The sequence below is a fragment of the Saccoglossus kowalevskii genome, chromosome 8 (assembly GCF_978046115.1).
Source record: "Saccoglossus kowalevskii chromosome 8, keSacKowa6.1, whole genome shotgun sequence".
NCBI classification, from domain to species: Eukaryota; Metazoa; Hemichordata; class Enteropneusta; family Harrimaniidae; genus Saccoglossus; species Saccoglossus kowalevskii.
In genome coordinates, this window is record NC_140648.1 from 19,635,487 (window position 1) to 19,660,865 (window position 25,379).

Sequence of the window (25,379 nt, forward strand, 5' to 3'; positions counted from 1 at the left end):
CTTTCTAATTAGCATATAGACATTTTCGTATTACCATCGGTGGTGGCGCGTATCATGAAGGAGTATTGCCTGCCTATTTTTTCTTTTTGCTTGTTTTCCCTGTGTTCATACGCAAGCACAATTGCTAACATTTTCATGTATTTGAAACAAATGAATATAATTTACTAATAGCCAAAGATCTAACTGAATTTCTTCAAAGAAAAATGGAAAAAAAATAGATAGGTTAATTAATGAAAGTTATACTAATTCCGAATAATATGTAGGACATCTGATGGTTTTTGACAGCTTATTGTCACAAAATCATGACACTTCTGCAGTAACTAATGCATCATAAAGTATTTTGGTCGAGGCTGAAAAAAAATCCAGGGCGGAAACAAAAGCAGTTACCAGTGTGTCTCCACAATGTTTTCAGAGCACCAATCAAAAGACTTGTACAATAAAAGATTTGGCCAACCTTCACTCAAAGACAGACTAACTTTAATAAGGCAAGCAAAAATGCATGCTTTATGACCATGAACAAGATGAATGCATCAAAGATGGATTTTCGACAGAAACACAACATTTTTCTAAATATAATTACAGTCTACAGTACTCATTAGTTTTTAAATCACAGGACTTTATTTACTGCGTATACAGGAATTCTTAACAGATATGATGCAACATATGCACACCATAAAATGACATGTAATTGTCTACTAGTGTACATTAATTAATTTCATGAATATTTCTCTAATTGCTTTTGCAAACCAGAAATCTATTATTATATCTGGGTTTCACAAATGGAACGAGAGAAAAAAAAAAGATAAATTTGAGTAAATATTCAAAACTCCTAAACCGGTACTGTAAAATACTTTATTTTAGATGTAATTAATTTTCGCTGAAAAGATTTTTTGGGTGTTTTGTATGGAATTGATTTTCACTGATTTTTGACTTATCGAATGTAAAATATAGGGAAAAATGTACATTTGCTAGATTTTATTTTCAATGAATCATTCCTTTAGCGAAAATAGCGGAAATTAATTCCAAACGAAAATAAAGTATTTTACAGTAATTCAAATTGCCTTGAGAGTATGTTCAACTAAAATTTGATAATGATGACTGAACAGTCACTAAGTTGCAATTTATGTATGTATGTTTCAATGAATGTAGAAATAAATGATATTCACCTTGGATAACAATGAACCGTACAGTCCATGTTTAGCAAGTATTGCTATACTTGCGAATACATAGATGGTAGATCTATAACAGCTGCGCCACCAATGCACCAATGAATAAATTCTTTTGTTTATTCCCACCTCTGCACAAGAAACAATGATTACATGATGTCATTCCTCATTCCATCGATGGAGGTTTTTGCGGTAAACACTTTTTAAAAGCAGCTCGGTTTTTGATCCTCTCATTGTATGCTGAAAGGGCTGGGTAGTCCTTCAGTAATTCTCCTTTTTTGATCACGGCAGCCCACCATACGTTATACCCGATCACGCAATCTGCCGCTGTAAATCTGGAGAGATAAAATTAGTTGATGTTGCCAGAAATTTGTGTCATCATTCACATTGTAAACAATATTTATTTTCAATTTTTTTTAAAAACATTTTGATCAAGCTTATAGAAATTATAGAAGAGTAAAAAATAATATTGGGGAGGGACACGAAGGGTTAATCTCCAAAATAAAAAGTAGGCACAATTACCAAGTTCCCTAGAGTCATTTCATCTTCAAATTTTGTAAAATTAATTATGGACATATTTGTTTCACAGAATATTTGGTTATTTTTTATCCCAACAGACAGATATTTCGAGGTAGGACCGACAAAGTGAAATTATCAACATTGATTTCAGCCAAGTCAACAATCTTGAAAATCCATAACTTCATAGTACCAGTATTTGTCTGGTAGCGAAATTGACATGAACCAAAAAATGTCACTCAGTACACAAGCGACTCTGAGAGGGGAGGGTAGTTTTAAACTAACCTCTCTCCACATATCCATTCCCTGTCTGTCAATGCATTATTTAAATAAGCTGCAATCACATGGTACTTCTTCAACAGTTTGTCGATCAGTGACTGGTCTATTTTATCTTCGGGAGTGTGTGTGAGTTGCATATACAGCGGGTCAAGCACACTGTCCATAGTACATGATGCATACACAATCCAACTGATGAGAAATAGAATTACAGTGAGTTCCGCAGGAAAACATGAAACACACAAAAAAAATGGAATATGGCTTATTTCATCCCCCTTTTTTTTTCAAGTTTTTCAGTTTTCTGTTATATTATCCAAAGAGCAATGGTCATCGGTCAGTCGATATTCAACAAACAATGAATATTATACATGTATTATACATTCATGGAACTCATCACCAAGCATGACGTGGTACAACTACTATCCTTAAAAAAAGTAAAATTGTTGGCCCTGGTATGGCATTTGACATTGCACAGTAGCATCTATAAAAATTTGCTTTTGTATACGCCATGTTCCTGTGCAATATTTCGGGACTCATAACAATTCACAATAATAAAATTGTCATTCTAATTGCAATCTATGGAACCTCAGTTACTCCTTACACTAAATGAGTTTGCTTAAACTTACTTATAGTACTCTCTACGTGCATATCTGTTCGGTACAAGTTGACCATACAGATCGGCAAGATACATGCAGATAGCAGCAGACTCTAATATGGTATGGTTATCATCAACGACCAATGCTGGCAAGGTTCCGTGAGGATGCACTTCCCTCTTGTACTTTTCCATTTCAACTGGATTGTCTTCATGAATGTTGAACTCTATGATTTCAACTTCATCTTCCACTCCAAGTTCTGTTTCAAAACATAAGCATTGATATATACAGGATTGTTGTGCATCTTTCTTTTAAAAGGAGTTGTTTTAATGTTTTTTTTCTATTAATATCTTGTTTTCGTAGATTAGTTTATTGTTTATTACTTCCTTATTAGTGTATTAATACGATATACTTTTACTATTATCTGTAACCATTGCCACTCCCTTCTGAGAGTGAGTAAGTGTTAATAAATAAATATGATAATACATGCTATCACTCTAATTCCCTTTATAATAGGTACCAGTATGTGAAATAAGGTTTTTTGTATATTTTAATTATTGCATATTTATAACTGAAGAAGACACAAGAGAATACAGATATAGATGATAGCACAAGTTTCTTTAATGTAATATAAGGCGCATTTGTTAATTGTACCTGTATGGGTATGGTACAGTGGTTTAGGTCAGTGTGTACAACTTGCGTCAAGAAGGTTGCATTAGATTCCATCCCCAGCCGACTACTCACTTAGCAGTATAAGCGTCCATTATGGCCAGACCACCAATTATTTTGGTATTAGATTTGGGAAAATGGCATCATATTGGATTGGTGTACAGGGCTCATACCACTAATTGAATTTCCATAGACGACAATGTTAACATATGACGAGATTGCTATATGAAAATGACGAAGAAAGTTGAAAATATGGCTCAAAAATGGGAAATCAACATGCCAGTAATCAACCATATGAAAAAAACTAACATGTTGGCCAGCTCAAACTCTTGCAAATCTCAGGTAAACAAGACACACCTACTGTATTTGGATTGCACCAAGAGAAATCACTGGAAAAACACCAAGATTAGAACATCCATTAACACACAGAATAAACCCACAGGTACACAGCCGCTAAGTAGTAAACAAAAGACCACATGTTGGTCTCACCTCTGACCCAGGTGATTACGCCCTCAAACAGGGAGCACCTGAGAAAAATAATATTTAAAAAATTTCATTGGTTCTTGCTGGGCATTTAAATTGAGGGCTACGAGCAGCCATTGGTTAATTAGTGGCATGAGACCTTCAGAGAAATAAGAAGGTTTAATAAAGTTCTTGTTGATCTTATATATGATGGAATATCATTAGACGAGTAATTTCCCATGCAAAAAAAATCCCCAAAATTTAAACCCTGGGAGTTATTTATCAAAATCTACCACTTGGTGGCGCCCTATACCCAGACAATTAGTTGTAGAAAGTGGCAACATACACACTCAGCATAACACCAAAATAGATGGTAGGCAATGAATATAAGCCTGATTATTAGATGCAGTACTGTAAAATATAATGTTCTCATTCACCACAAACAAGTACAGACCAACGTTTGGCATGATTAGTAATTTTAATTAATTTCTAGAAATAATACATAGAATAATGACAATTAAAAGTAGTTTATCACTATAATTTAAAAAAAAAAAAAATTCTACTGAATCAAAAGTCTCAATTCATCAGCTCATTATTTCTCCAATTAATTAAAAACAAAAAAACAATTCCACGGTATCTGCATTTAGGCTGGAGACCTGTGACGGGCAACCTTGGATATACCAAAACACAACAGTGGTTTGATTTACCATGGCCACACATAGAATTTGCTCAACATAAAATACTTAATCAAATCTTATGTGAAAAAAAGTAGTTCAACGAAACAATTTTATGATTTAAAAAGAAATAAAAATAAAAATATACAAACAAGAAAAGGATCTAAATATAAAATACTTGTATTACACATCCCTGATCAAATTAAATTCAAATCAACAGGATTTCTGATTAATTGGGGGGGGGGGGGTACATGCACTGTTCAATAATAAACTCAAGATGGGATTAATTAGCTAAAAATTCACAAAAATTCTGAGAAAAGAGCAATAATTGTGAAATTGAAAGAGTTGTACTACTTGGCTAATATACTGACAGTATGCAAATCTCTTGTCAGTGACAAGATACACAACACAATTTTGAGAATTTATTTAAATATTTGGGATTTTGACCTCATTAAACTTTGAATACGGTACATTAGAAATGACCGCACTACAAATTGTTAAGTTTGTCTGCCATAATGTGAAAATAAGACAAAAAACCCATAAAATGGGGTTAAGCATTTTTCTCAGAATTCCTAGAGCCATTGAAATTAGTGGTGACATGAATAATTCATTGATGAATGAATAAAATTTTTGGACCAGTGTAATAAAAACATTTATATTTACAGACCACAGCCCAACCACAGCCAATTAATAAGATTAGGGCAAAAAATATACCGAATTACAAATTTTCAAAATCTTCAACCAAGATATAAGAGATTGACAGAAATGGGTGAAACGCATAGCAAAATATAACATTTCTGGATAAAAAATTACTCCATTGTGTCTAAATAGTTGAATACAAAGCAAGAAAAGTGGTAAAATAAAAATAAAAAAGATTCCCAGTTACTTTGCACTATACCTGCCAAATCAATGGAGCTGATCTCATGAAATGTGTGCTTGAACACACAACCTCATAATTATCAGATCTATGCAAGGTCAGGAGAGGTCAAAAATTATAATAATTAGGTCAAAGTAAACTTTGGTTATGTAAGATGAGATCTGCCAAAAATGACTAAATTCCAGTGAATAGAGCCATAATTATGGTTAAAACAACAACCTCAGGTGGTCCTAGGCAAACTGTTACTTCAGGGCTCATACCACTAATTGAATTTCCATAGACGACAATGTTAACATATGACGAGATTGCTATATGAAAATGACGAAGAAAGTTGAAAATATGGCTCAAAAATGGGAAATCAACATGCCAGTAATCAACCATATGAAAAAAACTAACATGTTGGCCAGCTCAAACTCTTGCAAATCTCAGGTAAACAAGACACACCTACTGTATTTGGATTGCACCAAGAGAAATCACTGGAAAAACACCAAGATTAGAACATCCATTAACACACAGAATAAACCCACAGGTACACAGCCGCTAAGTAGTAAACAAAAGACCACATGTTGGTCTCACCTCTGACCCAGGTGATTACGCCCTCAAACAGGGAGCACCTGAGAAAAATAATATTTAAAAAATTTCATTGGTTCTTGCTGGGCATTTAAATTGAGGGCTACGAGCAGCCATTGGTTAATTAGTGGCATGAGACCTACATAAAGATGTTGATCCTGTGTACCTAAAACGCTTTTCACATATGATGCTCTTTTGTTTGTGTACTGTGTCCATAATGAGGCTCTAACCCATAAGCGGGGGCAACAGTTTAGTATTTTAGAATGGCTGAGTAGTTTTAGTAAACATAGCTAAACCAATTTAAGCTGTATTTTATCTATTATTTCAGAATCTTTAAACTTCAAAACATAGTGCACAAAAAAATGACAATATCTTTTTCATAATGAGTAGAGAATTTATTTTGGGACAACTGAAAATGTATAGTATTTTATTTTCACTTGGAATTTATTTTTGCTATTATCGCTGAAGATATAAAGCAGTGAAAATAAAATTCTGCGAAAACATGGTTTTCCATATATTTTATATTCAACTCAGTGAAAATAAATTTCATACAAAACAAGCAAAAAGTCTTTTCAGTCGCGAAAATTTGTTCCAACTCAACTCAAATAAAGTATTTTACAGTAAGTTATGTGCCAGTTAGGTCGTTTCATCATGTGTTCCTATGTTTTATTTTCCTTGTTGTGCACATACATTATTCCTTACCTGCAACGAGCCATGCACATCGCACTGATCGGAAAGGAAAGCTATGATATAGCTTCAAACTCTTCGGCTTTCTCGATGTTCGCCGGTAATACTTGATTAACCCTATACTGCCCAGCGTCAGAGCAGCACCGCCGGCGATTCCGATGCATAGTCCAATGGCAGTTGTATTAAAAACTTCTGCATCTACATCACCCATTTTCTGAAAAAAAATATTTTTCGTTTTGATTTTAGTTAGTTTGACCGAAAGATGCAAATATTAATAACATTAAAAAAATATTGAGACTGATGATGAGAAAGATGAGTTTGTTGTTGGTGTCTGCATTTTTTATATCCTTGTTTTTGTAAATATTGACATGTTCTGCATCACGTTTAAACGCGACACGATTATTACTTAATCCCCTCCACCCCCTATAAAGCCATAAATAGCCACGCTTCTCAAGTGACCTAGCCCTACGTACAGTGCTGTGCGTACGGAGACGCGTTCGGTTGATAGATGTCCCCACCACTGCACTGCGTACCTCCATAGACAAAGTCCGGGACTTTGAAAAATATAACTTTTTTAATGAAATAACATGACCAGGTACCCAAAATGATGATCGATTACCAGATATATACAGAACTCCCAGTTCGGAGTCCAATTGTGGATGAAATCGGCTACTTTGCCCTAAAAACAAACGCATTCTCTCGCGTGAATGAAATAAAAAATGGCGGAGTTTGGTGGATAATTCCTCTGGTACCTACGCGTTTACAATTTGACCGTCTTTACTAGTTGTTATTTAAAGACATTTCAGTTTCAGATAACTTTGTAATGGTTGTTACGGATAACTATCGTCATTTCAAAAGATTTCGGCTGGGAAACTATTTATTTTTAACTTGCGCACCAATTACGGTGCGCTCCCGGACTTTGGGCACGGATCTAGAAGCCGTACCTACACACGAATTGGTGACTTCACAAAATTGAGGGAATGCTCAATCGTTGTCACTCGAAATAACCACATTTAACGGTTTTTTACCTCAAAATCTGTGACACAAACAGCTTGGGTCCCAATCAAGAAATAACAAAATGTGACAGAACCACGTTCATCCGACTTCGAGAACGAAGCTAACCTTTTAACCTTTCACCTCTGTGCACGAATGTCAGTGCGCCACCAAGTGTTGTGATCTGGCAATGTTAGTGGGGGAATACCGTTCTGTTGAGCAGTGCTGGCCCGAGTGCTGGTGCGCAATACGACAAGAAACACGTCATGACAAGTAAGTTTTCTTATATTAAACCACAAGAGTGACTTTATTCTAAATGGTAAGAAGTTATCGATAGGTATATCATATTGGTTCAAGGCACGTAGCGTACAGTGTACAGTTATCATCACATGATGCTGGCTGGGTGACGTTATATCCCAACACGACGTAAACAATGGACAGAAATTACAGGGGGTGGTGTTTTCAGAAAGTCGTGTATTACAAACATTTTTTTCGGACCATGTGAATGAGCGTCAGTGTGTTTTTCAAGAGCAAGGTGTAATTGTTGAACCATAGACCATAGAAAACAGGTATGTGATAATGTGGGTATTCCTTTGAATTCCACATTTCCCAATCACGGTTACTTCTAGTAGTAAACTTTCGGTCTATTCTCGGGGGCGTACATTTGGCCATTTTCACTGTCTGGCAACCATCACGGTGAAAACAAAGTCCGAAAACTGTGCTTTGGGATGGTTGTTGAGACTCCCCTGAACAGTGTAACAAGATTACCCCTGTATGTACAACATATATACAAATTTGGTTGTCCAAGATTACGTTAAAATTGATTTTGTGCTATTTTTTCGAATTTAGCTATTTTTCACAGCAGCCCGAATCTGGCCGGTAATGTGAGGGCGCTTACACTGTTGGCAAGTCTGTTGGGATTTCAAGGTCACATGACTTTCGCGTTCATCCCTCATTTACACAACTTATATTTATTTTTCAAGAATTTTTCATCGGAATCCCAACAGACTGCAAGCAAGTCTAGGTATAGTGGTGCGCGTCTTAGTAATGTGGAATGTCTTGTGATGTAGCTCCACCCGAGGATTGCCATTGGTCATCTGGACGATCTCGCACAGGGTGATGTTGATTTCTAAGTAGGTGTGCTGGGAAATTACAAGCACCAATAAAAGATAACAGAACAACTTCTTGGTGGTAAACCTGAAAGTTTAATAATGAAACTCCAGTTGAAACATACAATCGCAGGAGAAGTACATAGTGATACAGAGCAACACTTTTTAACTTGTAAAATGGTGTCTAGCCATGTAAGAAAATTGAGTAACCGAAGTACCTTTAAAGTCGTAGTGAAACATAAGACTGCTGCTGTAATTAACAGAAATTCGAATTTCACATCAAATAAAAGGAATCATAATAAGAAAATCAACATGGTCGCCAGTTGGACATTTTTTGTTTTAATGAAACCACAACCAAGTACATTTGAGATACGTTTCATGGTTGATATATTAACGTTCCAGTTTGGTCTAAATTAGAGAAAAACGTACCCTTTTCTTGGTTTCATATACATGTATTACGATGTTTTGTGTTACTGCCCTCTATGGCAAAATTAGCATGTAAAATGCTGGTACATGTATGTGATGATTTACCCCTAACAGATCATTTATATGTAAATTGAGTAAAAAATTGTTGATTCTATCTTCAGTCAGTTGGAAGAAATAAGAGAACCTTAAAAGATAACAGTCAACTTAGTACCATGGCATCATCCAAAGCTCCACTGCATTTCAGTTTTGGTCTGATCGCCGATATCCAGTATGCTGATCACGATGACCGAATGAATTACCAACAGACAAAATGGCGTTATTACCGTAACTCATTGAACCATCTTCAGGAAGCTGTGTATACATGGAACAGTGAAGAGAATCGCAACATTGAGTTTGTAATCCAACTGGGTGACCTTATAGATGGCCGGAATTTTGAGAAAGGGGGGACTAGCGAATCCAACCAGGCGCTACATGTTGTGTCTGATGCATACAAAAGTTTTGCTGGAAGGATTCACCATACGTGGGGTAACCATGAACTGTATAATTTCACTCGTGAACAACTCTTCAAAACCTCGCTCTATTCATCGCCCCACAGAGCAACAAGCGACAATAAGATTGCTTATTATAGTTTCACTCCCTTTGACGGATATCGTTTTGTTATTCTTGATACCTTTGAGATATCTTTGATTGGTAGTGAGCGAGGAAGTCCAGAATTTAATAAGGCTGTGAAGATATTGAAAAATAATAAAAATGAAGATAAAAACTCTTCTATTGGAATCAGTGGCATGGACAGGAGATTTATGGCATTTAATGGAGGCGTGTCTGAGAAGCAGTTACTCTGGTTGGATGGAGTGTTGGATGAAGCATCAAGGAATGGAGAAAGGATCATTATATCAGGTACTTTTTTGTTCACGCTTTTAACATACAACAACACAACAGTGACAATTAGGACACACTTCAGTTACACACTGAGAACCTGCATGGTGGTGATATGTTGTTCCAATGCCATATCATAGACATACCTGACATATCACCATTTATAGATCTGATACCTGAATGTCTGATGTGATGGCTGATTATCAGATCTGATGACTGAATGTCTGATGTGATGGCTGATTATCAGATCTGATGGCTGATTGTAAGATCTGATGGCTGAATGTCTGATCTGATTATCAGATCTGATACCTGAATGTGATGGCTGATTATTGGATCTGATGGCTGAATGTCTGATCTGATGACTGATTATCAGATATCAGATCTGATGGCTGATTATAAGATCTGATGGCTGAATGTCAGATCTGATGGCTGAATGTCAGATCTGAGGGCTGAATATCTGATGTGATGGCTGATTATCAGATCTGATAGCTGATTATCTGATCTGATGGCTGACTGTCAGATTTGATGGCTAATTTCTGATGCAAGATGCACGTTAAATCGAGAAATTATTCATGTTGCTCTAAAATGTGCCAAAACTAAGCATTTCCAGAACAAGTCTCAGCCATGAATGGATGGATGGATGGTTTGGCTTCAAACGTGGTACATAAATATATTCAATCAATTTAGTGAAAAGATCAACATATATTAATTTCCATAACGCATGTACAAACAGTGACAATTTCACAAGACCAAGAATGTGAATACAAATACAATGTATTTAATTTCAGTGTTAATATTTGCATACCATATTCTTTAACTATTTTAATTTTAGCGGGAGTCATATTTTTACAAGTCAGTGAAAATGATGAACAATCACGAATGTTCTAAAGACAGTGTCACATCAACTTTGAAATTTCGTACAAGTACAAATTAATCAAATCGCAATATTTCCAGCAGCGAACATCTATGTTGAAAATTGAATGCTTATTTCTGTTTCCCCAATTTTAAAGGTCACCTACCGATCTACGAACCTGCCACTGAGTCACTTTGCCTTCTCTGGAACTTTGACTCGATGCTGGACGTCATTCACAAATACAAATGCGTGATGGCGTACATCAGCGGCCATGACCACTTCGGTGGTTATGCAGTGGACGAGTATGGTGTGCATCATGTGACAATGGAAGGAGTCATAGAAATACCTCCTGGAAGTAACGCTTTTGCAACTGTGGACATGTATCAGGATAGGATGATGCTGCGGGGATACGGTGTAGTGGCTTCCAGAGAGATGATCTTCCCAAAATAACTATTAACTAGTCTTTTCCTTGCCATATACTTTGCTTTCATCAGAAATATCCTATAATCTATGTGGCATATGTTCCACTTTCTGTACAGCACTACAGTACAAATGCCGAGTTTTTGATAAGTTCTTGAGTAAAGGCAGCTAGACTTAGAAAGTAGGTGGCTGTCTCTCAACCAAACCCTTGAATGCCTAGCTACAATGCTAGTTATATCTCATTGCGTCCATTGATTTAAATGACAAATTTGAAGATTGCTAGTTTACGAGGTATCACAGCATGCAGCATCATATCTGGCCAATGAACATAGAGTAATTTATTTATGCTAATTATATCTTATGGAGTGTGTGACATTTGCATTAATCTGAATGATAATAAAAAATTACTACGATCATTATTGGAGTGGCATATTGCAAATGGAGTGTTGCAAAAATAAATCAAGAAATTGCGGGAAATTGAAGATGAAAACTCGCAGTTTGAGTGAAATACTTTAGTGTATGTTTAATGTTTTGTGCACAGTGAAATCCCGACAACTGCCACCGACAATATGTGATGCTATGCATTGTGAATCATCTTGGATTTTTTTTATGATTTTTTCCAAAATTTCGACCAAGATCTGTAGTCAATACGAAATTATGTTTGGCACAAAGAAAAATAATAAACAAAATCCACCCAAATTTTGACAGGAAAACAATGGTGCTCACAAACTGTTAAAGCGTGGTCGTCGTCGCACATGCGAGACATATGTGTTGATAAACATTGATTTTCCCACAATCCAATGTACTCTTCAAATGGAAATCACAAGTATGAGGTTTGACCTGGGCGTGACTTGCACTGATTACTGCTGGTGACTCCTTTGATACCTTCCAATCACCTAAAATTACCTAATTAAAGCTTGCAAACGTCTCAGTTTGTACTTGTTGATCTGCGCAACCGTCAAAGTCGCCATCTTTGTTTATATGAGACCCATATATCTCGTGCATGCGTGGCGGGACGACTACCGCACTATAAATATATAGGTTAATGCAGAGAATGAGATGGTGGTGGCAGCAGTAGACTGTAGCCCAACTTCTTTGTTACGTTGAAGAACTCATAGACTCATATTAACATAGTCATACCATAGTTTCTTGGTCTTCAACTACATAATTCAGATTATACTTTATAACAAACCCAATTATGTAAATATAGCAAGTATAAATATATTTGACCTTCAGGGTCAAAGTCATGATCAAGACTTACAAGTCATGATCAAAACATTTCAATTTAGTTTTATTGTATATTTTCACAAGGATTGCATTTTTGCAGTGTTAATTAATTAATTTTTTTATCAATATTTTTATCGGGATTAATATTAAGTTATAATTAAGTTGCCTGTCCATTGGACTGGTTGGGGAATAAAAATGCCTGTCCTAATTGATGATATACCTGTCCTTAGCAAAGATTTCACAAGTCTTAAAAACTCTGAAAGCATTATTCCGGACATTAGAAACTTGAGACTACCTTGTTCGGTCAGTTAATACAAATTTGACATCTTTATCAAGCTCTCCACAAAGACAGGAAATTTGTACATTTACCTGTTCCAGCTAAAATCTGGCTGTGTAGGAAAAATGGACAGGCCTTCATTTCAATCCCTGGTAATCAATCCCTCCAAATTTAGCCAGCGTGCCATTTAGAATTGATTGTAAAAATTTAGAAAAGTGGAAATAGTTTACTCAAGTTTGACTTGACGAAATTAGCTATTGTTTCTAAAACAAAATGCTAATTATTAGTCCCCATTTGGACGAAGTCCGAAAACGGGGACTTATAATTCAGTCCCTGTCAGTCCGGAATCATATTTCAGAATCTTTTGGACCAATTCCGTTCATTCTTTGCATGCGTTTAGTACTTTATGTGGGACATGTGCAGTGGTTTAGCAATTCGATTTAAAATGGCCGACTTGCAGCCATCTTGGACTGTGTCATTTTCAATGACTTGTTATTTTGGTCCCTGAACAAAGGATAATCGGCAAAAATATTGCTGAAAGGGTGGTCACACAAGACAGGTAGTCTTAATACACAGATTATGTTATGCCTTGGGACTGCCTAAAAAGTAGTGACAGGCAGTCTTTATATAAACGTAGTCACTAACACAGGTTTGACTGTATATTCAGAATATTATGTACATATTATAATGCTCATTATGTTTATCATACTGGAAAAATCAAATCTTTTTTTAATAGTCCTAAATATTTTTTTTTATAAATTATTCTATTGATGATATTTTGACATCAAAATGTGCCTCAGATTTGACTGAATGCTGATGTTAAGAGGTCTTTGTCATGGCAACATTTACAGAGAAATGGAGCAGGTGAATCAGATTATCTAAGATTTAGTTTTTCGATGTCACTGTACCTATTTATTTTTCTAATTTATTGTCACTGTAATATGTTGTGGTTTTGACAAATAAATACTATATTGGAGGAAATGCTTTTTAGACTATGTATTTGTTTTTAAAGCAGTCGTCACCTGCGGGAATTGAGTCCCCATCGACGATGCCCAACGCTAAAAATGCAAAGGCTCATGGGTATATACGCTTGTTTGTAAACAATGACATGCTATGGCCACCTGCACAGGTGATGACTTCCCTGCTTTAAGTGAACCAGCAGTTTATAAATTGATAAATTGATAGGATTCAAAATCTGTACACGACACTAATGTTATTCACTCTAGCATATGAATTCCCATTGCTCGAGGCGACTTTGCATTGAACAACATCAATCTCCTTGACGGACAGATTTCTTTTCTGTCACCTCAACAATCCAGTTATGAGATTAAAAGCAGCTGTAATTACTTGTTACACCCTGAGAACTTTGGTTTATTTATAAATGAAACAAACAAATTTTATTATCCAAAAATACATGGTATATTAGTCATCTGGCATATTGGAAAAGATAATAACACTATACAGATCTTTTTATAGGTATCAAATGCAGTAAGACTGAGGTATCTATTTAGAGCTCAATATTGATACAGTGCCAGTCAGAAATGTGCAAATGTCATTTTGTAATTTCTACAAGACTGCTGTTAAATTTTTAATTATATCTTTTCAAAAGAAACAGGAATATTTTAACAGTTTTGTTGTATTGACTATGGACGAAAAATTAAATGTGATGCAAACTGTAAGGTAGGTAGAAATAACTTGTTTATTTTATGAAAATTAATTAATTGATCTCAATTTATTATTCTGCAGTGCTGCTTTACGCATACTGTTATACAAGTGTATTTTCCAATCTTGTGTGTACAGGTTGACATTTGGGTTCAAGAAAAGAACAATTTCAAGTAGAGCTGGAAGGTGTACCTACATGTGCCCAATATCTAGGCAAGGTTCTTTTTGTTATTTAAAATAAATATGAATCAAAATTATCATAAAGCACAAGAGAAAAGTATGAACATTTGACAGGAAAACCAAATTGGCTGTCAATAAATAGAAAAAAAAATTGCATTTAGTAATCAAGTGCAAAAATCGAAAACTGGATAACTGAGATTGCCATGGAAACAGATTTCCTTTTAAAGCATATCAAACTTGATTGGGTGGCCATTTTAGATTCATAAAATACCAAAATCATAAAAATATTATTAGGAACACAATATTTCCTCAGTCATGAAAAATACAATTTTTAAATAATTTCTGTGTGAATCATATTAAAGCATTCATCTTTGAAGACATATATATTTGCTGTCATCTTTTTGTATTCAGCTGTCATCATTATCGTTATCGGCATCATCAAACTGTCCAAACATGGGCTGTTCTGGGTAATAATAATCAGGAATGCACGGGGTATGCTCTGCAGACGGGATAAACGTGAAGTCGACTGGGCTCTTCCCTCTTGACTGTTTCACTACGGGATGTCTGAATACATTTCCTGCAGTGTTGTACGCTGAAATGCAAATACACACTTTGTTTATGATATCGAACTCCAGTATGAATAAATGATATTATTAACAGCGCCTTCAGTAGGGGAGATAAATACACTCACCATATGGATCAATGAGATCCAGTTCTTCTTCCCAGTTTTCTTCACAAACAATGTTATCATCAACACATTTATCACTTTCAGGAGAGGCAGTCGTCTGTGGTCCATCAAATGGAAGATTCTCCAATAAGCCAGAATCTGAAATATTATTGATAGTACCGTAAAATCTGTATTAGTAGTCGCATCCTTAATAGAAGTTGCACCAATTCTTTTTAAACATTTGAGAACCAAAAATTCATCGTTACTCGTATGTGAAGGCTCTCTAATAGAAGCCGCATCACATCTGTTGCATTGTACCATTTTAATAGAAGCACGGCTTCTAATACAGATTTTGCAGTAGTGACTATAAAATTTGGAAAATTTGTTCACTCTTAAAATGTCTTGATTTTGTTAGTTATTTGGAGATCATAAAATTGTGTTGAGAGATCTAGGGAAACATTTAGAAGCAAGTTTGAAAACAGACAGCAATATATATTTAGTATTTCATTTTATAACTCTCCTGTTCTGGTGGTATGTGTATATAGACGAATCCAAGAAGCAGATGAATTACCCCTTCGCCGTAGGCAGCGCGCTCACGGCCGCCATTACCGGGGGGCAGCGTGAATCGATAATCAAGTGGAAATTTTTCATCAGTGTAATGTTGTTTTGATCAAAATTTTATACCATAATTTTAACTAGTGTTATAGTTTCAATGTTTTTATGATCATGGGAGGGTCAGAAAAAAACTGCAAGTTTCTAGGATGCACGAACAGCGATAAAAAACTTTAAAAAGTGGAAACAAACTACGTGCCAAATTCATTCACCAAAGACACATGTTGAGTGCGAATGCAGGCAACCCCCAGGAGGGGGGTACTTGCAAAAATACTGACAGAGGTGTGTAGCTGGTTGTTTGAAACACCTACCCCTTATCAGAAAGAAATAAACTCAAATTGCCTACCCCTTTGCAGACAAACTGTGGATATTTGACATCCCTTTCCAGACAGTACGCATAAATGGTAAATAGCGAATCAGAGGATCTATATCCGTTTCAGGTTTATTTATTCCAGGAAATGGGGGTGGGTGGTCAGCTATTTTTATTTACCTAGATGGACTCCCGGGGATATAAAAAAAAGTTGACGACCGAAATGAAGTTACAGAAAGAAAAAATCAGCTTAATTTTCCTGATTTTTGGATCACTCAAGCTCTAGAGACAGTCTTTGGAAAATATGGTCCTTTTTTCAGACAGAAATAATGACAAAAAGATACAGACAGGGTAAAATAACATACCCCTTTTCAGACAGAAGTGGTAAATTTGGGACCCCTTTTGGCGGCACATATACATATAGCACTTTAATGTGAGTAACCCCCCTCCCCGGGAGGCAACCTTACCAAATGCACCGGTCTCCAAACGAAAAAAAAACAGAGTCTGCCATACTTCTGATGAAATGGAAGCAGATTATACAAAAGAAAGAACGATTTATAGCAGTAAAACGAATGTTTAGTAATGGAAACTTCGTCGCATCTAGTGATACAAATGAAAAGCTCCCGTTTCACAAAAAATGTAAACAAAGCCAATTCACATCGTTTGTGTTGTACTCGTAATAGCAGTATGAGTATTGAAGCATAATGCAACACAGGGAATATCTTACGTAAGTATGTGGAGGCAGCTTCTTGTTATTCTCGTTTGTTTGTAAACAAACTTGTTAATGTAAATGTGATTCGTGATGTTGCATTCAATGTGATTACGACTGAAAGATTTGAAGTAACACTGTGTTGGACCCTTCATGTTCAAGAAGAAATTGATTTCAATATGAAGAATGGAAAAAGGGAAAAATAAATTTGTAATTTTCCACGTTTTGAATTTATTTCAATAGTTCCCCAAAAGTGGATCACTTGCAATAATGCAACATTTAGATTTGATTTCTCATTGTAATTTTGCAAGTCAACTGTTTGATGAAATGCACAGGCTCCTTTGTTTACATTCATATCAAAGCTTGATATAAATAATATGAATGTGAACAACTGAGTCTGTGCATTTTCACAAACTGCTAGTTTACTTTGTACATGAAATCGGTAGACAGTATTAACCCTCTTCTTACCGACGCCATAAAATACCATGTGAAAAATGGACACCTATTTTCCCAGCATACATTTCACACTAACTAGCCAAGACTTTTTGTGTAATTTCAACCAATTTCAATTGTCAAGTACTGCCTTTTAAGTAATCAAATTGACATTAAACTTGGTTTTCCATTTAGAATAGAATATTGTCTTCTCATTTCATAAAATTCAGACACATAAATTAAATTGTACGATTAGAGGAGGGTTACAAAAATATGCTAATTAAGATAAACATGACAGCTGTGAATTTTGTTAATAAATCATGAAACCAGAGATAAAAGTGAACTTACCTAAAAGAATAAGTCATGGTTTATCAAGTAACTATGCTACTTGAGAATTTGAATTTGGGGGGTCAAAAAAAATGTTACCCCCCAAAATATGGTTTTATATGGCTTGGGGTGTTTCCAGTCTAAAATCAATTATATGGTATTTTATGCGTTCAGATTGTGCAGAACGTAGGGCATTTATCTTATGGCATTATATGGCTACAGTAATAATTAAAGATATGGTACTTTATGGTTTCAGAAGGAATAAGTACTCAGCCAGATAATATGGGTTTTTATGGATTGGGAAAGGAAATCGTTGGTCCATAAAATACCATGTTATGGTAAAATATGGTTTGGGAATACACGTTTATTTTATCATAACCTCAGGACCACAAAATATGGTACTTTATGGTTTCAGAAGGAATAAGTATTCTGCCAGACAATATGGGTTTTTATGGCTTGGGAAAAGAAATCATTGGACCATAAAATACCATGTTATGGTAAAATATGGCTTCAGGTTTTTATTTGAGAAAATATAATTACCTAAATGCGACGATCAAATTCTGTTAAACTCTGAATAATTTTGCAACACAAAATGATGTCAACAGATTTAGCATTTACATGTACTGCCCGTGTAGTAACCTTTTTATGGGCTAAAACAGCTGTCATTTTGAAAATGTTAATGATCTTCATTTGTTTATAGACTAGTGGCACTAGAAGAATTTGTTTATCAAAAGAAATGAACATTTCTACAGTTTGACCACTGATATATTTTGGCTAAAGAAAAACTAAGTATAAATATGATAAACAAAAACGTCTGGACAGATAGAAGCAAAAATATGTCATTAGTCCAAACAGATTTGCACCTGTGTATCAAATTTTAATGAAATCTTGATGGTATAGTAACACATGGTTTAGTGAAGTCTGACACCATATATTACCATAAAATTTTTCATCTGAAGCCATAATATACCATTTCACAATCAAGTATCATATAAAATGCCATAAATTACCATATTCAATCCAAGTGTAACAAATTTTACCATAAAAAACCATAATGTCCATAATAGCTGATACCATAATAAACCATAAATCCATACCAACAGCAATATGGCCCAATCCATAAAAAGCCATGTGTGATTTTTTAGTGATGACTAGAAAAATACCTTTCGTGTATTTCATAAAAGTAGTATAATACATAAAGGACATCATAATAGATATAATGCATACAAGAAGTTGTAAGAATATTCCATAATCTAAAGTTCTGGAGATGTAAAACCAAAAGAGACAATGTGCAAAAATGGCTATGGTATTTTAAGGTATCAGGCAAAAATGTTTTTTTATGGTGTCGGTAGGATAACACAAAATATATATTGGCTAAAAGAGGGTTAAATACACCAGTAAAATACATGTACAATGTAAAGCACCATGTTGAGTTCTCATGCTTTCACCGCGTTAAGATCATAAGTTAAGATCATAAATGTATTATTGTAAAGTTGAGTCTATAATTGTGAAATTGGACAAAATCAATGCATTGAAGTTTGTGCTAAATGTTCACTAGAGCAGTCGTACTGGTACATTCAGGGCTTGTTAACGAGATGCACAACAGCATCTCAGCGCACGTGCATTGATGTTGCCAAATTTTACCCTTCAATTTAAGTGACAGTGCTTTAACATGCCTTTCTTGATCAAAGAAATTAATGATTAATGGAAATAATAACATGTTGAGTTGCATGCTGAGTCAGTGTTTATAATGATGTCAAGACCTTGCCCCTTAATGTATTTTTCAGGGCTCAGATTGAAACTTTTGTATAGCGGTTTTTAGCTAATTTATCACAAGTTATCAACATGGTGTGCTTTTATATTTCAGCGCATGGTAAATCTAGTGAAACATCAGCAATCGCATAGTCATTAGGACCCCAAACAAGAAACTTGCACCTTGTTCTTCCTGAGTAAAACATTGCAATTTCCACCTGGGTATAGTAAATACTGGCTGCGGTTGTTGCTGCATTACCTGTGAAGCGTGGGTGAACATGGTTGCGAATCCATTTTGCGGGATCGGTGTTCAGTTTCTTTAGGATGCTTGCAGCTGCACTACTTGTGATGCGTAGCTTTCTCTGAGATGTCCAAAGGGCAGAGTTTCAGTGTTTATTTATTTTTTCTACATGAGCATTTATTATTAACATTCAAATGCCTACATATTTTGAATAGTTATGAAATTGCTTGTGCTGCCATGTTATTTTACGAGTGTTCATCAGTGTAGTTACAATGATCTTCTTGGCGATCAATGCCCATCATTTTCTACAAAGAATGACTATCCACTAACCCTAGTAGTAAGTCTCTACAACAAAAATTAAATAGTACCATATGAACAACTTACGATTCTGTACACCGACCGTGTTGGTAGGGGACTGCCCAGTTACTAACGAGAATAATTCTCCTACGTCTGTTCTCCATTGATCGTTTTGGAAAACAGCTTAACTCTGTACGTGCAAGTAGCGATTTGAACACACACAAACGAAACAAAATCATGTTTTACAACAATTTCTACACAAAGTCTGAATTTCCAGCTTTGGCCAGTCTCTAGCCCTGAGTACAGTCCTATAGGTTGGCCTCCTTCCGTTGCTCATTCGGCCCCACATGTTAGCCAGTCACTAACATCGTCTTTCCAAATATCCAATAAAATAATCTTTGGAAATACGTATTAAATATTTGTAGGTGAGTTTGTAGTGGTGGCAATAGTACAAGTTCGCATGTTATTAATAAATATTATTATTATTTTTACGTAATTTGTTATGGGACGCCATAACTGAGTGGTATATGCCCCCCAGTAATGGCGATGGCGTATGAGGGCGCACTTTCGAGAAGCGCTCGTCGGATTACTCTATAGTGTCCTTAAATGAACCTGTATAATTTTACTAGAACACAAATTCACTATGTGTTGTTATACTGCTTGCTTTTAGCTGATAAAAGTCACGTTCAGGAAAGATTGCGTGGGGATTTGTGTTCATGGCATCCACGAGTGCAGCACAGAGAAAATAACTTGCCAATGAGTGGAATTTTCAAAAAAAATATACATTTCTGTGGCATTATTCAATCTTTCAAATACGCTACATTTTTCATAATTCAGTGTTTTATACATTTTATATGAAAACATAATTTGAATTAAAATTTTTAAATAGCCATGCAAATGTTGCAGAACTTGAAAAATAAGGTTTGCTATTGAGTATAATGGCATGAAAGGTGCAGGCAGTGCCGTACTTCAGTGTGAAATGCAGAATAAATGTTTTCTGATTAATTAAGGTCATAATCATCTGTTTATTTTAGAAGGTTTAGAGTAGAGTTTACCATACTTGCTTACAAGAATATTCAAATAGTGAAATTCATGTGTGGCAGAGACTGATTAGGTCCACTCAGTCAAGCCTCATTAGAGAAATCGCTTAATTAGAGACAAACTTTGCCATGGTTTTGAATAGAGAACTAAAATTAAATGTATTTTGAACAATTTTCAATTTAAAATGGCCGTCTAAAGTTTGATTAATGCTATAGAGAAATATTACAAGAAATTAGAAACAACTTATCTTACCTTGTTTTTGCTCATTCCCATCATTCTCATCTTCGTCCCCATCAGAAAACACCGAAGTATCAATGACATGATCGGCAATTACATTCTCTTGTCTGACATACTTTTGCCGTTCATATGCTTCGCTCGTATGTGATTTCCATAGCGACATGTTCCTCCTCATGGCCATTTTCAGTGCACTATGATTCCACTGTGCTTCTTTTCTATTTTTGCTCACATCATCTTCTTCAACAGAACTCTGTTCATCACCGTAAACCTGAATTCAAAACAATCAGAAGCTACTTAATATACTGTAAAATACTTAATTTTCGCTGAAGTAATAATTCAGTGAAAATAAAATCCAGCGAATATACCTTTTTTTCCCTATGTTTTACATTCAACTCGCTAAAAATCAGAGAACATAAAATCCGTACAAAAATAACAAAAAAAAGTTTTTCCAGCGAAAATTACTTCCAGATAAAATAAAGCATTTCACAGTAACTGAATAGACTATAAAGATAATTTTAAAGACACCAGCTGCTAACCACATAATCCCAACTATCCATTACATTTGATAATCGTCTTTCAACATAGAACTCCAAATGGTCAGTTAAAACCAAATGTACGTACGCCCTGAAGTTCTGGCAATAACAAAGAAATAAATAATGGAAAACCTGTATGAAGGTTTGATATGATTGGTGCAGGAAAAGCATTCATCAAAACAAAATGGCTGCTAGTTGGTCATTTGAATCTGATCTGCAACACAAAGTGATATCCCATAATGTCCAATGCATATACATAATGTCCAATGCATAAGCTGATACATGTCAAGGACAGGTTCTGGAATAGCAGAAATGCTTGATTTTGATTTTTGATTGATTTTGACTTTGAAAAACAGGCCTTACGTGGAGAAAGCCAATCAATGACAGAATTCTGTGCCATTCATGCATTTACGTAGCGATTCACCAGGCCATTTTTTGAATGGCTGGACTCCAGGCTATATTGGATGAACACATCAGATGACTCTATAACACAGAAAGTTCACAATCAAATAATTAAACCACAATCTGGCTTACTTTGATAATGTTAGTTTTCACCAAGTCCTGTCTGCCTTTTCCTCGCCAGTTGTTCTTCAGAGCTGGGTCACGTTCTGGATATTCTGGTACATGGACAATCTGTGGAATGTCTGCCTCGCAGTTAATATTGAAATCATTCTATATTATAAATAAAACAAAAGTGAAACATCATACATGCATGTCACACAGCAATAACACATACAAGTAGCATTTCTATGTATGTTTCGTGAATCTAATGGCAAAAACCCATTAAGGGATTGTTCTTATTTAACTTATAATACATACACATACCATGTCAATATCCAACCTGGTGAGCTTGGTGAAATACTCTAGAACTCTTGGTATCTCTTTCAGCTTATTATTGAATAAATCAAATGTCTTTAAGTTGACTAGCTGGCAGAATGATTTTGGTAGTTCCTTAATCAAATTATTGTCTGCACGGAAATCTTCCAATTGAGTTAGCTTACCAAAATCTTCCGGGAGCTGCTCCAGATGATTTTTTGAGAGAAGACAAACCTTCAATGCAACTAACTGACAGAAAGATTCGGGTAACACCTGTAGTAGGTTTTGTCCTAAATCAATGTATTCTAAGCTAACCAGCCCGCCAATATTCTCAGGCAAAAACCTCAGCTGATTCTCATTGGCGATAAGTTTACGCAGTCGTGTCAGCATTCCCAAACTGCTGGGCAGCTGGGAAAGCCAGTTACCATTTTGAAAATTCCGACGTTCAAGCTCGCAAATTGGACTGCCGAGATCAAGCTTCTCCAAGTGAGCAAGCTCGCCAAAGTTTGAGGGCAGCGCCTGGATGGAATTTCCGGCAACATCAAAGAATGTTAAAGTATCAGCACTTGATGCAGGAAAGCATTCAGTCAAAGGGGTTCCCAGTAGTTTGTTGTCACGGAAACTAAACTCAACGATCTTTGTTAGATTTCCAACCCACAATGGCAATTCTAGTATAACGTTTCTTTCACAATACAATTTTTCCAAACTGGACGCAGATTCCAAATAACTTGGCAGCACCGACAGTAAATTACTTGAAATGTCCAGTCTTTTTAGATTCTGTAATTTACCGAAAGAATCCGGCAACATTTTAAGTTTATTATGAGAAAGATTCAAAACTTCTAGATTAGCCAGCTTTCCAAAGTCTTCTGGTAGAGCATTTAATTTATTGTGTTCAAGTTCTAAAACTTTCAAGTTTCCAAGGCAACCAAAGCTTGGCGAGAGTCGCTGGAGTTTATTCTCATCCAAAACTAATTCCTCTAAATTGGACAGATTTCCAAACTTGTCTGGAAGATCTTTTAGGTTGTTTCCCATGAGGTGAAGTTTTCTCAATTTCCCAAGATTACAAAAAGAATCCGAAAGCTTCTGGATCAAATTCTCGTCGGCTTGTAGCTTCTCAAGTTGACTCAGCTCACAAAATGACTCTGGAAATTGTTCCAGCTGGTTTCCAGTCAGCAGTAAAATCTTCAGACTTTGTAGCGAAGATCCAAACTGTTCAGGTAAACTAACGATCTCATTATACTCCAAGTGAAGGCAGGACACTGCCGTGAAACGCACAACACTCTCCGGCACTTCTACAAGATCTAAAGATGCTAAATTCAGCTCATGTTGGTCAAGTCTACCGTTATCTGGGACTTTATATTCCAATTTCTCCATAACGCCATTTACTTCCACTAGTTCCATGACTATGTGTTATAACTGGTGATTATTACACAATACGCATATTGTCAAGACCATCTAGAAAAAATATATAAAAAGTGATAATGTACTAATGAAGAATGTTTAAGTACCAACAATGAAACTTTAATAATACTATATAATAGTTACAAATTTTAGTAACCAATATCAAAACATGCTTGCAATATTTTTTTCCTGTGCTACGTGAATGAACTCCCAAGCATAAATCTGCAACTGCATCAGCAAAAAAACACATACAACTGATGATGATCAATTCGAAAAGTGTGATATTTTAGAAGAAGAAAAAGGAGCAAGACCACACTGGCAAAGTTGCAAGAAAAAGAGCATTGACAGTCTTTGACCCCAGGTTAAGTTGCCACTAGTGGTAGCAGACGAAACAAATACATAACTCTCTGTAAATACTGATCTCAGTTCGTGTCTCATTTCACTAAATAAAGACACCACTAATTTAGCAGATAACACTGTAATAATATTAAAAACTTTGAAATCATTTTTCGATTAGTTTTGTTTTAAGTGGTGATAAGCCAGGGAGATGAATAAATATACGTTAAATTTCCCATATTGTAACGTCCACATACCACACTGCAGAACAGACTTCATTTCTTTAATACATAGTTACATATTTAAATGTACCAACGATAGAGGATTGCCTTAAAACCAGCCACTGTGAGTGCCTTTCTATGTCATAACGAAATGATTTCAAAAACCCTGGAATAGTATATAGGGCTAAAAAAAAGTGGAAGGGGATAATTTCCCTGTACCCAAGCCGCCTATTTCACACCCCCGTAAGTTCTCTAGCAGGTCACGGCGTGGCGTGATCTTGAATACAGCGCCCCGAAACTAAGTTTCCTAAATTTCCACTCACCTAAGAACTCTTGAACGCCGGTTAAAAGAAAGGTTTCACTCGATACTGATTACCCCTGGAATGCATCACATAATTCCACAACGCCAGCAGGTTCCACTCCAACTATACAATTTGCCCGACCTTCCGTCCAGCAATTCCACAAGGTCAATGGGATAGACCGGATGTGATTTATTTTACACCGCGTGTCGGCGCCCACGAAACTTTGGGCAATAGAGCGCCACCTGCGGTATACGACATCGTTGGTAGCATATTGATTGTACCATAGAAACTCTATGATTTTACCATAAACCAATTATAGAATTGTACATTTTGCAGAATAATATCAATTTTCACGACTGCGTAATGCACACGAATTGTTGAGGAAAAAGTCCAACAAAACGAATTTCTTCACCCACCTCGATCCCCCACCCACCCATGTTGGTTCTGTAGAACATTTTCCCGGAAGTAGCGAGATTTGGGTGCAAAAATACTCCTGCTTTGTCATGGCGGAAAATACCAACATGTCAGTTTGTTGATAGCCGATAGAAGGGAATTTTATTTTTCACGCGTGTAAGTTTACGTTGCACCTCAAAAAGGCTTGCACGTGCATGCGAAACGTCGTATCTTCTACT

General features: G+C 35.7%; 3 protein-coding genes across 4 annotated transcripts; 1 reads left to right on the forward strand and 2 right to left on the reverse strand.

Moving 5' to 3' along the window:
* Positions 1-595: 595 nt before the first annotated feature.
* Positions 596-7,649, reverse strand: LOC100369219 (uncharacterized). 2 transcript variants are annotated; one of them, XM_002733212.4, is made up of 5 exons: positions 7,519-7,649; positions 6,506-6,704; positions 2,585-2,810; positions 1,968-2,150; positions 596-1,501 (listed from the first exon to the last, which is right to left on the reverse strand). In XM_002733212.4, the coding sequence occupies exons 2-5, from the start codon at positions 6,699-6,701 to the stop codon at positions 1,333-1,335; spliced, it is 774 nt and encodes a 257-aa protein (XP_002733258.1). In that variant the 5' UTR covers positions 6,702-6,704; positions 7,519-7,649; the 3' UTR covers positions 596-1,332. The 2 variants fall into 2 exon arrangements, with proteins under 2 accessions (XP_002733258.1, XP_077864096.1); XM_078007970.2 differs by having other exon boundaries at positions 7,613-7,638.
* LOC100369075 (manganese-dependent ADP-ribose/CDP-alcohol diphosphatase-like) lies at positions 7,626-13,652 on the forward strand. Its single transcript, XM_002733211.4, has 3 exons — positions 7,626-7,756; positions 9,180-9,915; positions 10,905-13,652. The coding sequence occupies exons 2-3, from the start codon at positions 9,231-9,233 to the stop codon at positions 11,195-11,197; spliced, it is 978 nt and encodes a 325-aa protein (XP_002733257.2). The 5' UTR covers positions 7,626-7,756; positions 9,180-9,230; the 3' UTR covers positions 11,198-13,652.
* A 362-nt stretch (positions 13,653-14,014) lies between these two features.
* LOC102801872 (uncharacterized) lies at positions 14,015-24,975 on the reverse strand. Its single transcript, XM_085502311.1, has 6 exons — positions 24,769-24,975; positions 22,497-23,942; positions 22,206-22,343; positions 21,154-21,406; positions 15,205-15,339; positions 14,015-15,105 (listed from the first exon to the last, which is right to left on the reverse strand). Exons 2-6 carry the CDS (start codon positions 23,886-23,888, stop codon positions 14,921-14,923), a joined length of 2,103 nt encoding a protein of 700 aa, XP_085358437.1. The 5' UTR covers positions 23,889-23,942; positions 24,769-24,975; the 3' UTR covers positions 14,015-14,920.
* Positions 24,976-25,379: the final 404 nt, after the last annotated feature.

Coding starts and splice junctions, on each gene's coding strand:
- LOC100369219 (XM_002733212.4), bottom strand. CDS start 6,701: ATGGGTGATGTAGATGCAGAAGTTTTTAATACAACTGCCATTGGACTA. Junction 2,811..6,505: donor ATGTGCATGGCTCGTTGCAG/GTAAGGAATAAT, acceptor GTTTTGAAACAG/AACTTGGAGTGGAAGATGAA. Junction 2,151..2,584: donor GCACGTAGAGAGTACTATAA/GTAAGTTTAAGC, acceptor ATTTCTCATCAG/TTGGATTGTGTATGCATCAT.
- LOC100369075 (XM_002733211.4), top strand. CDS start 9,231: ATGGCATCATCCAAAGCTCCACTGCATTTCAGTTTTGGTCTGATCGCC. Junction 9,916..10,904: donor AGAAAGGATCATTATATCAG/GTACTTTTTTGT, acceptor CCAATTTTAAAG/GTCACCTACCGATCTACGAA.
- LOC102801872 (XM_085502311.1), bottom strand. CDS start 23,888: ATGGAACTAGTGGAAGTAAATGGCGTTATGGAGAAATTGGAATATAAA. Junction 22,344..22,496: donor CCAGGTTGGATATTGACATG/GTATGTGTATGT, acceptor TTTATAATATAG/AATGATTTCAATATTAACTG. Junction 21,407..22,205: donor TGAAAACTAACATTATCAAA/GTAAGCCAGATT, acceptor TTTTGAATTCAG/GTTTACGGTGATGAACAGAG.